Source organism: Chiloscyllium plagiosum, unplaced genomic scaffold (assembly GCF_037043375.1).
Source record: "Chiloscyllium plagiosum isolate Xiang-an unplaced genomic scaffold, Cpla_swu_hap1 HiC_scaffold_10, whole genome shotgun sequence".
Taxonomy (NCBI): domain Eukaryota; kingdom Metazoa; phylum Chordata; class Chondrichthyes; order Orectolobiformes; family Hemiscylliidae; genus Chiloscyllium; species Chiloscyllium plagiosum.
This window is the reverse complement of record NW_028270148.1, coordinates 79,545,356-79,562,480: the sequence shown is the minus strand read 5'-3', so window position 1 is coordinate 79,562,480 and position 17,125 is coordinate 79,545,356. Positions and strand designations below refer to the sequence as shown.

Genomic DNA, 17,125 nt, shown 5'->3' with positions numbered 1-17,125 from the left:
AAGGAAAAGATTGGTGATGATCTTTGTGTCCTCACTGTCCAGTGGTGTAGTACCAGATGATTGGAAGGTAGCAAATGTTATTCCTTGATCAAGTAAGGGAATAGGGATAATGCTGGGAATTACAGACCTATCTGTCTTAACATTAGTGGTTCACAAATTATTAGATTAGATTAGATTACTTAGATTAGATTACTTACAGTGTGGAAACAGGCCCTTCGGCCCAACAAGTCCACACCGACCCGCCGAAGCGTAACCCACCCAGACCCATTCTCCTACATTTACCCCTTCACCTAACACTACGGGCAATTTAGCATGGCCAATTCACCTAACCTGCACATTTTTGGATTGTGGGAGGAAACCGGAGGAAACCCACGCAGACACGGGGAGAATGTGCAAACTCCACACAGAGAGTCGCCTGAGGCGGGAATTGAACCCGGGTCTCTGCTGCTGTGAAGCAGCAGTGCTAACCACTGTGCTACCGTGCCGCTCACGGAGAGGATTCTGAGAGGCAGGATTTATGATTATTTGGAAAAGCATAATTTGATTAGAGATCATCAGCATGGCTTTGTCAGGACAAGGCATGCTTCACAAACCTTATGGAATTTTTTGATGACTTGATGAACACATTGATGAAGGTAGAGCAGTGGATGTGATGTAATATGGATTTTAGAAAGGTGTTTGATGAAGTTCTCCATGATATGCTCATTCAGAAAGTAAGGAGGCATGGAATACAGGGAGATTTGGCTGGCCTATAGAAGACAAAGGGTGGCAGTAGGTGGAAAATATTTAGCCTGGTGCTCTGTGACCAGTGGTGATCCACAGGGATCTGTTCTGGGACCTCTGCTCTTTATGATTTTTATAAATGACTTAGATGAGGAACTGGAAGGGAGGGCTAGTAAGTTTGCCAATGACACGAACGTTGATAGAATTGTGAATAGTGTAGTGGCTTTGGTGTAGGTTGCAACGGTACATTGACAGGATGCAGAATTGGCCTGAGAAGTGATTCATCTTGGAAATTCGAATTTGAATGAAAATTACAGGGTTAAAGGCAGGATTCTTAGCAGTGTGGAGGAACAGAGGGATCTTTGGGTACACGTCCATTGATCCCTCAAAGTTGCCACCCAAGTTGATATGGTTGTTGAGAAGGCGTATGGTGTGTTGGCTTTCATTAGCAGGGGAATTGAGTTTAAGAGCGCGAGGTTATGCTGCAGCTCTACAAAGCCCTGTTAGACCACACAGGGAATACTGTATTCCATCCTGGTCTCCTCATTATAGGAAGGATGTGGAAGCTTTAGAGAGGATGCAGAGGAGATTTACCAGGATGCTGCCTGGTCAGGAGGTCATTCTTATGGAAAAAGAATGAAGGAGCTAGGGCTTTTCTCATTGGAGCAAGGAAGGACGAGAGGTGACTTGATAGCAGTGTATAAGATTATGAGAGGCATAGAGTGGATAGCCAGAGTTTTTCCAGGGGTGGAAATGGCTATCATAAGGGGGCATAATTTTAAGGTGATTAGAGGAAGGTTCAGGGGAGATGTTCTTTACACAGAGAGGGGTGGGTGTGTGGAAAGCACTGCCAGCAGTGGGAGTAGAGTCGGATATGTGAGAGTCATTTAAGCGACTGTTGGATAGGCACATGGATGATAACAAAATGAAGGATTTGTATATTAGTTTCATCTTAGACTAGGATAAAAGGTCGGCAAGACATCGAGGGCTGAAGGGTCTGTACTGTTCTAGGTTAACTTCACTGAGGCCACATCTGGAATATTATGTGCAGTTCTGGTCACCACACTACCAGAAGGATGTTTGACGCTTTGGAGTGGATACAGAAAAGGTTCACCAGAATGTTGCTTGTTACAGCAAATTTTAGCTATGAAGAAAGTTTGGATAGACTAAATTTGTTTACACTGGAAAGCAATGAGGTTAATGGGCGACCTGATAGAAGTTCATAAGATTGTGAATGGCATGGATAGAGCGGAAAGTATGAGGCTTTTTCCTAGGGTGGAGATGAACTAGGGGACACAGGTTCATGGATAGGGTGAATAGCCAAGGTCTTTTCCCCAGGGTAGGGGATCCCAAACCAGACAGCATAGGTTTAAGCTGAGAGGGGAATGACTTAGAAGGGAACTGAGTGGCAACATTTTCATGCAGAGAGTGGTGCACGTATGGAATGAGCTGCCAGAGGAATTGGTGGAGGCAGGTACAATTAGAACATTTAAAAGGCATCTAGATGGGTACATGAATAGGAAGGGTTTAGAGTGATTTGGGCCAAATGCTGGCAAATGGGACTGGATCAGTTTAGGATATCTGGACGAGTTGCACCGATCTATTTCTGTGCTGTATGAAGTCCATGACACTCCGTCTTTGAGAAGAGAAACACAGCATTTCAGGTTGTGACCTTGCATTTGTATTTGGAATGTTCCAATTAACCTGAATCATCTGCTTCTACACAGGCTGTCAGATTACTGAATATTTCCAGCATTTTCTATTTTTATTCCAGAATATCTCTTGTGCTCTTTTAAACAGCAAGTTGGGATCCACCAATTTGTTTCTGCTTTGTTGGTGCAGTCAGCTTGTACATCAATAGATCACTGAGTGTAATATTTCACTTACCTGTGTTATGTTTTTGCCCATTAGGAGACCTACATTGAGATTCAAACTGAACATTTACCCCAGTTGCTACTGCGAATGATATCTGGCCTGACAAGCCACTTGCCAGCTTTATGCCTGTCTGAACTCACTGATTGCTTAAAGCTGTGTTCAAAGATACTTAGTAAAGTGCAGCCACCCTTGCTATCACCTGGGGCAGAGTGTAAATTGCAATTTCCAGGAAGCACCAGCTTTGTCCAACAGAAAGAAGTTCAAAAGGTACATGTATTTTTCTGTTGTGTGTTTTGATGCAGTTTTGATTAAATGTTAGTTTGAATGTAGTGTTGAACTTTTTTCATGATCCTAATGTCCAAAAAAAGGCACATTCACACAATGTAAACTGGGGTCAATATTGAATTGAGAGCAGGATTAAATTAAGAAATCACAGCCCACCCCCAATATTAAAAATTCTACAAATTACAAGTAGAATGATCCTTGGCAGTCCAATAACAGATTGGAACTTCCTTACTTTTGGGCTTTCATAATACTTTTTAGTGGATCAGAACAGGAACCCAACTTGATCTCCCTTTTACCACCAATCCAGTGGCAGTGAGGCTGATGATAGCAACCCTATTGCTCCCCTAGGTTGAGATTAACTTACTGAAACCCTTTTTTTCTGGTTTAGATATTTCAGCATTTCTCTGAATATACCCAACAAGTCTTTTTTTAAGTTTCTGTGTTTTACGTAAGGGCAATGTTAACCTAGAAGAAGCTTTCACTTTTGTTACAAATGGCTCCTGTTTTATTGAAATAAATCAGATGTTTGCCAGAAGTCTTGATCATGAATAATGTCCCAGAATATCACAGGGAACTGTATGGGCTGGTGGAGGAGGGCAGCAAATGGTAAGAAGGAAAGTGGGATTTGTGATGTTTTTGGCAAAGCATACTGCAATAGTTGGGTAACAATAGATTCAAAGTTAAAATTTTGCTGCTACAAATCTGAAACCTAAACAACAACAGCTGAAAGTACTCAGTAATCAGGAAGTGTCCTTGTCAGATTTTATAATCCCTGACATTTTTTGCTCAAAAGATGTCATCAACAATGATACTAGTCATATTGATTGTGTGGTTTTCATATGGGCTATAGTATTAATTTTACCACACCAAGAAAGAAAATTCTGATGAACTTAAAAAGTACTTCATACTAGAACACCATCATTACCTTTACTTTATGATGCATGATTATTGCAATGAAATTCTAGTAGAGTCAGAGAGTCATAAAGATGTAAGAAAAATAAAATAGCTTTAACTGATGCACTTGTTATCTTTGAAGCATCTTCTAGGGAACTTGTCCACTCAAGAAGTGGGATATCTCAAAAATTAAATTTTCATTGCAGAATTGCATCGATCAGAAAATTTTATTTTGAAAATTATCTTTTTTAGATTTTCAATCAGTTGATTTCTTTTAAACAGATTTCATCATCCAATCTTGGGACTTCTGGTGATGTGTTTGAAGATGGTGAAAATCCTCCTAGCAGTCAGTCATCTGAAAGTGGTTTTACAGAGTTTGTGCAGTATCAGGCCGACAAGAATGATGACATTGACAAAGTACTAGGTGAGAGTCAGGATTCTGGGTTATTGCCACAGGGCAGTGCTGCCTCAGAAACGGAAACTGCTTCCACCATTGGGTCTGAAGACACAATGATACCATCATCAAGATCCCAAGAGGCTAAAGTGGCTGTGTCTGTGGGTACTTCTCAAAAGACAACAATGCAGTATTGTCTGGAGTACTTTGAGCAGTTTTTGACCCAGTTTATTACTCTTTATATTATTCCCAATGAAATTATTTGCCGGGCATTTGCAACAGGATTTCAGATGGATTTGTGCAAAGACAGATGCCAGACTAGTGGCAGTGACCTTGGTGACCAAGGTGATGCAACATTTCAAACAACAGAGCAACAACAGAATTCAAAAGACTATCATCATGCATTCACTGCTGCATGCCAGCTTTTCTTTGAATGTTCCAGTTTTCCTGTTTACATTGCAGAAGGAAGTCTAGCATCTTCAGCCCATAGCAATAAATCAGAAACCGGTAAGATCTCATGCATGATATGCAGAATGAGAAAATACTTTATACTTACGTCATTGCCACCAATATTTATAAAGTAACATGGCTGATATAACATTGTAGAGTGGTTGCAGTACTATACAAAACCATTTCTTCTGATTAGTGAATATCTACCTTGTTTCTAATTTCATTGTGTTGCAGCATAAACTGCAGCCTGTGTGTTTTTTCTTACGAGTTCGTGGGATGTGACTGTTACTGAATAAGCCAGCATTTATTGTCCGTTCCTAATTGCTCGAGCGAAGGCGGCATGAACTGCCTTCTTGAACCACAACTGCATACTGGGATGTAGGTATATCCACACTGTTGTTCAGGAGAGAGTTCCAGGATCCGTGAAAGTCGCAACGCAAGTGGATTGAGTGATAAAGAAGGCATATGGCATACATGCCTTCATAGAATCATAGAAATGAAACCACACAGAAGGGGGCCATTTGTCTAAGCCAACCCAAAGATACCAGATGTCCTTTCTAATCCCCTGCACCTTACAGCACTTAAGGTGCAGTTACAGATACCTTTTAAAAGAGCTTAGGATCTCTGCCTCCACCACCAACTCCGTTAGAGACAAAAAATCTGCAGATGATGGAATCCGCAATATATCGGCAGGAGGCTGGAAGAACACAACATGAGACCTAAAGAAGAGTTACGCCGGGAATATCGACTTCTCCACCGCCTGATGCTGCCTGGTTTGCTGTGTTCTGCCAGCTTCCTGCATGTCTATTCCACCACCAACACAGGCATCAAATTCTAGACACTTACCATTATCTGCATAAAAAAACATTTTCCTCATATTCATTCTAATTCTTATGCCACTTAACTTGAATCTATAACCCCTGATTTTTGGACTCACTGTCAAGGGAAACAGTTGCCTCCTGTCTACTCTCAACTTCACAATTTTGTCTACCTCAATCATGTCACTCCCTCAGCCTTCTCTGTTCTAAGGAAAGCAGCCCAACCCCTCCAGTCTCTCCTTCTAGCTACAATTCTCCAGCCCTAGCAACATTCTAGTGTATCTTCTCTGCATTCTCTGCAGACCAATTATGTCTTTCCTGTAAAATGGTGACCAGAACTGCACACAGTACTCCAGTTGTGACCTCACCAGTTTCATCAACATGTCCCTAATATTGTCTTATATACCTTGCTAAAGTAGGTGGGTATTCCATGTACCTACTTTACAATTTTTTCTACCTGTACTGGCACTTTTAGGGAATGTGCACTTCCATGCCATGATCTCTCACCTCTCTCAGTACATTCCCATTTATTGTGTATGCTGTTTGATTTCCCTGAATGCATTACCTCACATTTAACAGCATTGAACTCCATCTGCCATTTTGCTGCTGACTCCACCAACTTATCGTAATCATTTTGGAGCTTACACCTGTCTTCTACACTATCTACTACATGGCCAATTTTTGCTGCAAATTTCCCAATTGTGACCCCCAACTTAAAGTCCAAATCATTCATTGTATAAAACAAGTAACAAGTGTGCCTTATCAAAATACATATAGACAGCATTTACTGCACTACCCTTATCAATCATCCTTGTAACTTGCTCAAAGAATTCAATCAAATTTGTAAGGTATGAAATTCCCTTAACAAAGCCATGCTGATTATCTTTGACTAGTCCATGTCTTTCTAAGTGACAGTTGCTTGAATCTCTCAGGATTTATTCTAACAATTAGCCCACAACCAAGGTAAACCTAACTGGCCTATAATTGTTTGCCATTTCCTTTTGCACCCTTTTTAAACAGCAGAACAACATTTAGATTCCTCCAGTCCTTAGCTGCCTCACCTGTGTCTAGTGAAGATTGGAAAATAATCCTCCGAGCATCTGCTATCCCCTTCAATATCTGGGGAGAAATCTATCCAGCCTTGGCAACATATCCTCCAATACTTTCTCTCTCAATATCTTGTCCAATATTTCACACTGCTCCCATTGGATTACTATATCCATATTATCCTTTTTGTTGGTCCCATGTTTTCCTTAACCACCCTTTTGGTCCTTATATACTGGTAAAACATTTTTGGGTTTTTCTGTTGCTTGCTAATTTTTTAACTTGCCCTCTCTTTGATTTCCTTTTTTTTAAACTTTATACTTCTATGCTATCTGCAGTGACTAGCACAAGCTTTTTTTTTTTGTTTACTCTTCCCCTTTATTTTTCTAGGCAACCATAGGGGTCTAGATTTGGCACTATCATTCATATTATTGGAGGGAGCATGTCTCTTCTGTGCCCTAAGGATCTTGCTTTTTAGTGCCTGGGTTACCACTATTTTATCTTTATCAGCCCTGCCTAGTCCACCTTAGCTAAATAATTTCTCAGTCTTGTAATACTTGCCTTTCTCTTATTAAAACCTTTTTAAAATTCCTGATCTATCTCTGTCCTTTTCCGTAATAACACTGAATCTAACTAAACTGTGATCACCAACCCTGATACGGTCAGCCAATGTCACTTCACCCACTTGGCCATTTTCATTTCACAAAACTAAATCCAAAATTGCATCTCCTGTCATTGGGCTTGTCATTATAAAGAAGAAATTCCTGGACACAGTGCATGAATTTGTCACTGTCAATGCCTCTTACATTGTTTGAAACCCAGTTGATATTGGGATTGTTGAAGTCTCTTACTGTATTGCTCTCTTCCTACAGGCAGAAATTTGTCTACACATATGTTCGGCTATCTTCCTCTCACCATTTGGGAGTCTGTAATACACTCCAAGTAGTGTGACTGCTCCATTTTTATTCCCAAAGTCAAACCACAAAGCAATATTTGCTAACCCATTTAATATATTATCCCTTCTCATGACTGTAATTCTTTAACCAAAACCCTGTTCCTGCTACCCTCCCCCTCCTGCCTGAAAACTCTATACCCAAGAGTATTGAACTGCCAATTTTGCCCCTTCTTTAGCAAAGTTTCTGTTATAGCAACGTCATTGTACTATCATGTGTCTATCGTGCTCTTAGTTTTACGGAGGATAGTAGACACCTGGAAAACTGCCAGAGGATGTTGTAGAAGCAGATACAATGGAAAAGTTTAAGATGCATTTAAAGAGACACATTAATAGGCAGTGAAATAGTGGGATATGGACCAAGTGTGGGCGATGGGATTAATTTAGAATGGCATTATGGTTGGCGCAGACATGGTGGGCTGAAGAGCCTGTTCCCGTACTGTACTGTTCTGTGATCAACTTTGAACCAGTGACAGTAAAAGAACAGTGAAATTGTTCCAAGTCAGGTCAGTGTGTCATGTTGTGGGAAACTTTGGTGTTCCCATTCTTCTGTTAAGAAGAAGAAGGAGGAGGAGGAGGCTTATGTGTTGATGAGGCAAGATGGTTCAGATGCAGCGATGGAGAGTTACAGATCAGCAAGGAAGGATTTAAAGACAGAGTTAAGAAGAGCAAAGAGAGGACACGAGCAGTCTTTAGCAAATAGAATAAAGGAGAACCCTAAAGCTTTCTATATAGGTATGTGAGGAATAAAAGGATGATTAGGGTAGGAATAGGGCCAGTCAAAGACAGAAGTGGGAAGTTGAGTGTGGACTCTGGAGATCGGAGAGGTGCTAAATGAACATTTCTCATCGGTTTTCACTCAGGAAAAGGAGAATATTGTAGAGGAGAAGAATGAGGTACGAGATATTAGACTAGAAAGGATCGAGGGTAGTTACGCACAGTTGTTATCAATTCTAGAAGGAGTGAAAGTAGACAAGCCCCCTGGGCTGGATGGGATTTATCCGAGGATTCTCTGGGAAGCTAGGGAGGCGATAGCAGAGCCTTTGGCTTTGATATTTGAGTCGTCATTGTTTACAGGTTTAGTACTAGAGGACTGGAGGATTGCAAATGTTGTGCCCTTGTTCAAGAAGGGCAGTAGAGAAGACCCAGGTAATTATAGACCAGTGAGCCTTACTTCTGTTGTAGGAAATGTTTTGGAAAGGATTATAAGAGATAAGATTTTTAATCATCTAGCAAGCAACAATTTGATTTCAGATAGTCAACATGGTTTCGTCAAGGGCAGGGTAGTGTCTCACAAACCCCATTGAGTTTTTTGAGAAGGTGACCAAGCATGTAGATGAGGGTAGGGCAGTTGTCGTGGTATAGATGGACTTCTGTAAAGCCTTTGATATGGTTCCACATGGTAGGCTGATGGAGAAAATGCAGAGGCATGGGATTGAAGGTGATTTAGCAGTTTGGATTAGAAACTGGCTTTCTGGAAGAAGTCAGCAAGTGGTGGTTGATGGAAATTATTCAGCCTGGAGTCCGGTTACTAGCGGTGTGCCACAAGGGTTGTTTTGGGACCACTGCTGTTTGTCATTTTTATAAATGACTTAGACGCAGGCATAGGTGGATGGATTAGTAAGTTTGCAGACGACACTAAAGTCGGTGAAGTAGTGGACAGTTTGGAAGAATGTTACAGGTTGCAGGGGGACTTGGTTAAACTGCAGAATTGGGCTGAGAGGTAGCAAATGAAGTTCAATGCAGTTAAATGTGAGGAGATGCACTTCGGGAAGAATAACAGGAAGGCAGAGTTCTGGGTCAGTGGAAAGATTCTTGGTAGTGTGGATATGCAGAGGGATCTTGGAGTCCATGTGCATAGATCCCTGAAAGTTGCCACCGGTGGATAGTGCTGTTAAGAAGACATACGGTGTGTTAGGTTTCATTGGTAGAGGGGTTGAGTTCCGGAACTGCAACATCATGCTGCAACTGTACAAAACGCTGGTGCGACCACACTTGGAATATTGTGTACGTATTTCGGGAAGGATGTGGAAGCATTGGAAAAGATGCAGAGGAGATTTGCCAGGATGTTGCCTGGTCTGGAGGGAAGGTCTTATGAGGAAATGCTGAGACACGTGGGTCTGTTCTCATTGGAAAGAAGGCGGCTAAGAGGGGATTTGATAGAGACATACAAGATGATCAGAAGAGTAGATAGAGTAAATAGTGAAAGTCTTTTTCCCAGGATGATGACGTCTGCTTGTATGAGGGGGTATAACTACAAATTGAGGGGTGATAGATTTAAGACAGATGTCAGAGGCAGGTTCTTTACGCAGAGAGTGCTAAGGGCGTGGAATGCCATACCTGCTAAGGTAGTCAACTCACGACATTAGGGAGATTTAAACAACCCTTAAATAAGCACATGGATGATTTTGGGATAGTGTAGGGGGACGAGCTGAGAATAGTTCACAGGTCAGCGCATCTATGTTCTATCTTCTCTTGACCCTCTGGGTGGTAGAAGTTGAAGTTTTGGAAGATGCTGTAAAAGGAGTCTTGGTGAATTACTGCAGTGCATGTTGTAGGGAGGTGATATGGGTGAGGCTGGAGTAGTGTACAGATGATGGAGATCAAGTTTGATTTGCAACATAGCCTGTAAATCCTGCATGAAATAATATGCTCTAACTTGTGTTTCCAGACATTGATGAATGTACCATCAATACAATGGTGCAGATTTATTAACAGGCTGCATACTTATAATTAAAGGTTATATTTGCAGATGGCATTCTGGCTTTAACATCAAACTATTGCAAAAGCATAATGTAAAGTAATAGGAGAAACTGGAGCACTGGCATCTCTTATTTGCCTGCGTTTCTAATAATGTATTCAATAATATTAGCAAATTATTTGTTCACAGCGCTATGTTTAATGATATTCATATTGAAAGGCTATCTGTGAGGGTGGAAAAACTGCTGAGTTTGAAGGAAAGTTGGGGGTATACGAGGAAGGCTTTGAAGTAGAGAAAGTCTAAGTTGGTCCACGGTCTCACAAAAGACTAAAGGGCTTGATTGCAGTGTTGTGAGATCACCCTGGTACTGGATGTAGGTGGGAAGAATTGCAGGTAGGAAAGATAAGGATGAAAACACCTGTAGAAGAGCCTGGACATCACAGCAGGAAACAGGTTTAGAACAGCAATATTAAACAATTGAGCCCCAAAAGTCTGTTGAACAATTATGCCTCAACATATGTGATGAATTGCTCAAAGTCATGATTTACTGGGTTCTGCACTTGAAATAAAGGCCTTTTATTCCTGGAGTCGTCACAAAAAATATAGATTTCAGAAAGTGCACAAAATTTCCCAATTTATTTGATTTTCACACCCGGATTAATGGAAAACATGGACCAGGTTTCTGTACTTAATAGGAGTTATTATTTATTACACATAATTCAATTTTGGCTGTGGGAAAAATGTTATAAACAGTCAGCATATAACACAACTATTCAAAACCGTAATCACCTTTAAACTCCCCATTGCCCTCACACACAGATTCATGGATTCATACAGTGCAGAAATGGCCCTTTGGCCCATCAAGTCTGCACCAAAATAACAATCACTAAAGGTGAGCTAATCCCCATATCCTGTACTTGTCTGATCTCATTGAATTTATGATATTTGAAATTTTCATTCAAATGTTTTTAAAAATTGCAAGATTTCCAGCCTCTATTACCTTCCCAGGTAGTGCATTCCAGATTTCCAACACCTGCTGAGTGAAAACATTCTTTTCTCAAATCTCCTGTGAATCTCCTGCCCTTTTGCCTAAAGTCTGCTTTCTCATGATTGACCTCTCAACCAGGAGGAACAGCTGCTTTCTATTCACCTTGTCCAAGCCCCTCATAATCTTATACACCTCAACCATATCCCCTCTCGGTCTTCTCTGCTCGGAAGAAAGCAATCCAAGCCTATCTAGTGTCATCTTATTTCTCCTGGTGAATCTATTCTGTACCTCTAGTTCTGTCACATCCTTCCTGCAGTGAGGTGACCAGAACTGTACATAGTGCTCCAGGTGTGGCTTAACCAATACTCTGTACAACTCCAACAGTACCTTCTTGCCCTTATACTGTGTGCCACAACTGATGAAAGCAAGTCTCCCATATGCTGCCTTACCTGTCCTATTCCTATGCTCTGCTGACTTCAGGGATCTGTGAATCCCTCTATTCCTATAAGCTACCCAGTGTCCTGCCATTCATTAAATACTCTGTCGTCTTGTTTCTTCTTCCAAAGTGCATCAGCTTGCATTTATCTGTGTTAAATACCATTTGCCACTGGTTAGCCCATCTGACTAACCCACTTCTATCTTCCTGTATTGTACAACCACCTTCTTCACTATTATCCTCTACCATGAATCCATTGCCAATTGTTGGGAAAAGCTCACCGTGTTCACTGTTGTTCTTTTAGAAAAGAAAATCTGTCATCCTTAACTGGTCTGGCCAACATGTGACTCCAGACCTTCAGCAACATGGTTGACTCTTAACTGCCATGTGGGCAATTAAGGGTGGGCAATAAATGCTGGCTTAGCCAGTGATGCCCTCATCTTGTGAATGAGTAAATTTAGTCTTGGTGTCACCTGCAAATTTGCTGAATATTCCCCTCACATTTTCATCTGTATCATTTATGTATGTGACAAACAGTAAGGGTCCCAGTACTGACCCTTTTAGTACACCACTAGACACTGGCCTCGTCACTTGAATAGCCTTCTGTCACTACCATTTGTGTCCTGTTACTAAGCCAGGTTCTGATCCATCTCACCAAGTTATCCGCTTTAACCTTCTCAATCAGTCTCCCATGTGGGACTCGTCAAGAGCTATGCTAAAATCCAAATGAACTACATCAACTGAAGTTCGCTCACCCCAAGCACTTGATCACATTTTCAAAGACTTTTAACAAATTTGCTAGACATCATCTCACTCTGACAAAGCCATGCTGACTATTCCTAATTAACCCATGCCTTTCCAATTGGGTAATAATTCACTCCTTCAGTATTTTCTGCAATAGTTTCTGTACCACTGCTGTTAGACTCACTAGTCTGTAATTTTGCTGTTTCATCTCTACCACCCTTCGTAAAAAGTGGAACAACATTAGCCGACCTCCAGTCCTCTGGCAATTGCCCCATGGCCAGAGAGGAATTAATTTTTTTTGTCAGAGCCCCTGCAATTTCCTGCTTCACTTCTCATAAAGGACCAGGATGCAGTTCATCCGGACCAGGGGATTTGTCCATTTTTATGTTTGTGGGAGCCTCCAAAAGCTCCTTATTTCCTAATTCAAACTGTGCAAGTGTCTCTCTCAGTCCTTTTTCCTGAATTCTGTACTTACATTCTCCTTTTCAAGACTGAAGAGAAGCATTCATTCAATACCTTTCCAGTATCCTGTGGCTTCACACACAGGTTGCCCCCTTAGTCCCTAATGGGCCCTACTCTTTGCCTGGTTAACCTCTTCCCTTTCATATACTTATAACATATCTTAGGCTTCTCCTAATCATGTACACAAGTATTCTTTCATACTCCCTTTTGCTCTTCCAGTTGCTTTGTTAAGTTGCCTCCTGCATTTCCTGTATTCCTCTAGGGTGATAGCTGAATTGCTCCCTTTGGACTTGCTAAAAGCTGTTCCTTCTCCACTACTCAATTGTCCTAGACATCTAGAGTTCTCTGAACGTATTGTTCCTACATTTTCCTCTAAAGGTTGGATCTGTACTTTTCCCAAGCTCCTTTTTAAATGCTCCCTGATTGTTCCGGTATAGACTTATCCAAAGGAGCTGTTCCCAGTCTACTGTGGCCAGATTCTGCTTCATTTTAATAAAATCTGCCTTCCCCAAATCCAAAGACGTCTTTGCAGGCCATCAGAACAAATTAGAACGGTATCATGTTGCGGTGTTTATCGCCTAAATGTTCCCCCACTATCACACATTTGTCTGGCTTCCTTCCCGAGAACCAGATCGAAAACTTTGCCGTTCCTTATTAGGCCTTCTGTGTATTGAAATGAAAAACTCTGTTGGGTACATTTCAAGAAATCTGCTTCCTTTAGACCCTTAACACTATGACTATCCTGATTTATGTTGGGAAATTTGAAATCGCCTAGAACTATAATCTGATCATTACTCTGACAGACCTCTGTGAACTATCTACATGTTTGGTCCTCTACTTCCCACTGACTCTGAGGCCCTATATTACGTTCCCAGTAAAGTAGCTGCCCCCTTAACATTCCTAACCACAAAGCCTCATTTGGGGACCCTTCCAAGATATCATCTTTCCTTATTGCAGTAATTAACTCATTAATTAATAGTGCTACGTAACCACCCTTCCTATACTCTACTGTGTCTTTCCTAAACATTCTTATGCCCCGAAATGTTGAATTGCCAGTTCAGCCCTTCCCTCAACCATGTTTCTGTGATGGCTACAATATCCTATTTCCATGTGTGAAGCCATGCCATTAACTAAATAGTCTTACCTATTACACTCCAAGCCTTAAAGACTATCCAGCCTTCTGTACCCCCTTGACAACCAACACAGCTGAGCTCACTGTTACTCGCATCCTTTGCTGTAGCATGATGTGACTCTGTTTCATCAATATTCTGTCAGAATAATTTAAACTCAGCAGCACGAGCAAACCTAGCTGCACGGATGTTGGTCCCAATGTGGTTCAGGTGCAGAGTCCTCTTTGTTTATGCTCCACCTTCCTCAAAAATGGTTCCATTAATCCAGGAATCTAAAACCTTTTCCCTTGCACAAACCTTTGAGCCATGCATTCATCTGTCCTGGTTTCCTATTTCTAAACTCTGACCACTTTGTACCAGAAATAGTCCAGTGATTATGACCATTGAAGTCCTACTTTTTAATCTGCTGCCTAGCTCCCTTGATGTAAGACCCTGTTAGGGTTTTTTTAATGCCACACTTGAAGTTCAGTCTTGATGTCAAGGTAGTCACTTTCACTGACCCTCCAGGATTAAGCTCTTTTGTTCATGTTTTAACCAAGATGGGAATGAAGTCAGGAGCTGTGTAGTCCTCATGAAATCCAAATTGAGCGTCAATGGCCAGATTTTTCCTTTGCAAGTGTCACTTGCTAGCATTGTTGATCATCCCTTTCATCACTTTGCTGATGATGGACAGTTGACTGATGGCGTGGTAAGGGGCTTGGTTGGATTTGTATAGGACTTACCTGGGCAATGTTCCACATTGTCAGTAAGTGCCAGTGTTGTGTCTATACTGGAACAGCTTGGGTGACAGTGTTATGACATGCTAATTTAAATAGAGAAGTTCACCTCGTGCTGTAATCTGTTAAATTTAGAGAGGCAAAGAACTATCACAGATGTCACTATTTAAAGTAAAAATTAATAATTTTATTCTTTAGGTCCAACAGAGAACATTAAACCAACAGCTATTTACAACTCCTTTCTCCCAAACCTATCTTTTACCTTCCAATGTACAATACTGGTCTGATAAATTCTCTTTAAAATTTACAGCAAATCACTTTCAAACCCAGTTGTCATTTTTAGATGTCAGCCTTTCTCTGTAGATTTCTTTAGATTGGCTTTTGTGTTCAGCTGCACAAATTTCTTAATTATCCTATATGACTTCTTAACCACTTTACCTACCTGTTCCACCCACTTAAGGTGGGCATGTATTGCAAATAAAAGCTGATATAAAAGTTATGGCACTCTGCACCAATAAAATGAAGGTTGTGACAAAACTATTAATTTTAATTCCAGATTCTTCCCTCCATTAATCTATAAGAGGGATGACCAGTTAAGACGGGATTCCACATAGATTCATTTGTTCTGTACTGTCTAATGAATATTTCCAGCATTTTTTGTTTTATTTCATTCAATATTTTTTCTACGCAGCAACATTTGTTAAAGATATGAGCTACTTATAATTACTCACCATGTAACTATTCTCAGCCTCAACATAATTCAACTATCAGCATCTTTGCAGGCTGAAAGTGTTTGATGGAGTGTTACTATTGAGGAATGGATATATTGCATCAATGGTGGACAACTGTCATAGTTCATCAGTCAGGACATTGTGGTCACAAGCTTGATAGTGACCTCGGCACAAAATTAGAAGGAACTCTGAAGATTACTACCTCCGTAACATTCATCCACATTCTTGGATTCATTTTTTGTGGGTTTAGTTCTGTGTAAATTTTATTTTGAAATGCAACAAGACCAGAGTCCTTTCACATAAGGAAACCATTAACTTCATTTATGAAACATTATACTTCACTTTCATCTTGCAACAAGGATGTGACAGCAAGAACATGACACTGAATTATTTCCTGTGATGTAGATTGTGTCTTATTAGGACATCACAGACTGTAAACATGTTTGCAACACATGCAGGTTATGAAGAAAAGCACCTGCCATTTTGGAGCAACAGAGACAGGGCAGAAGTTGGACATATCAGTTTGCTACAATGCAACTCCATACAACCATATTAAGTTTGGATGAACTCTGTGTTAGAAACAAAAACCTAATAAAAAGTCCTAATTGTTCCAATAAAAGAACTATAGTCATCAAAAGAAAGAACAATTCTTGGCACCGCCTTCAACTTTCCTAAGAGTTATTTTTGAAATGTGTGCAAGTAGTGATGGATAAATGTGATGTTGATTAGATTAGATTACTTACAGTGTGGAAACAGGCCCTTCGGCCCAACAAGTCCACACCGACCCGCCGAAGCGCAATCCACCCATACCCCTACATTTACCCCTTTAACCTAACACTACGGGCAATTTAGCATGGCCAATTCACCTGACCCGCACATCTTTGTGACTGTGGGAGGAAACCGGAGCACCCGGAGGAAACCCACGCAGACACGGGGAGAATGTGCAAACTCCACACAGTCAGTCGCCTGAGTCGGGAATTGAACCCGGGTCTCTGGCGCTGTGAAGCAACAGTGCTAACCACTGTGCCACCGTGCCGCCCCAAATGTTGTGCCATTAATAAAGCATTGAACAAGCAATATTCTCCTTGTGAAACCGACCTCGCTGCCCTGCAGAAGCAAAACAAAATGCTACAAGTTGCTCCCAATATCAAGATAGGTCCTGCTGGACTACTCATGCAATGTTTCCACAAATCCCACCATCGTTCACTTCATTTAAACTCCTCGAAGATTCCACCCATAATATATTTGGAAAGGGAATAATTTAGAAAGGCAGCTAGTTTGAGAGCCAAGAAAGGAAGCTGAATAATCCACAGCCCAGTAAGAATGGGCCAAGGTACAGAGAAGCATTCACAAAAACTTACACAGCGAATGGACAATGAACGGTCAATTCAGTAACCGATAGGAGGAGATTCTCTGAACACATCCAGGCTCATTGCTGGTAGAATATAATGTAAAATCAAAAAACAGACTGGAGCTTCTGCAAACATCTTCAGCCAGAAGTGCTGAATGGATGCTCCATTTCAACATCCTCTTATGAAACCCAACATCACAGATGCCAGTCTTTTGCCAATTCAGTTCAATCAATGTGATATCAAAAAAGCCAAATACATTGGATGTGCAACAAAGTCTATGTATCCTGTTGTCCTGAAGGCTGAGTAGTTTGCTTAAAACAATGGTCTGTTTAAGGTTTGGCAGCTGTTTACAGGCGAGAAGTGGAGGCATAGGGAAGACCTTGGTAAGATGCTCATCCTCATTGCAGGATGCGAAGAATGGCATAGTTTT

General features: G+C 41.0%; 1 protein-coding gene across 14 annotated transcripts in view; it reads left to right on the top strand.

Moving 5' to 3' along the window:
- Positions 1–17,125, top strand: part of dop1a (DOP1 leucine zipper like protein A) — a 355,628-nt gene that overhangs the window by 157,768 nt on the left and 180,735 nt on the right. For all 14 annotated transcript variants that reach the window (XR_015758480.1, XM_087991490.1, XM_087991491.1 and 11 more), the window contains 2 exons: positions 2,635–2,865; positions 4,060–4,678. Coding sequence is in view for 13 of the 14 variants with exons in the window: in XM_087991490.1 (XP_087847616.1) it covers positions 2,635–2,865; positions 4,060–4,678 (850 nt within the window). In the remaining variant the exon portion in view is untranslated. The remainder of the gene's footprint in view (positions 1–2,634; positions 2,866–4,059; positions 4,679–17,125) is intronic.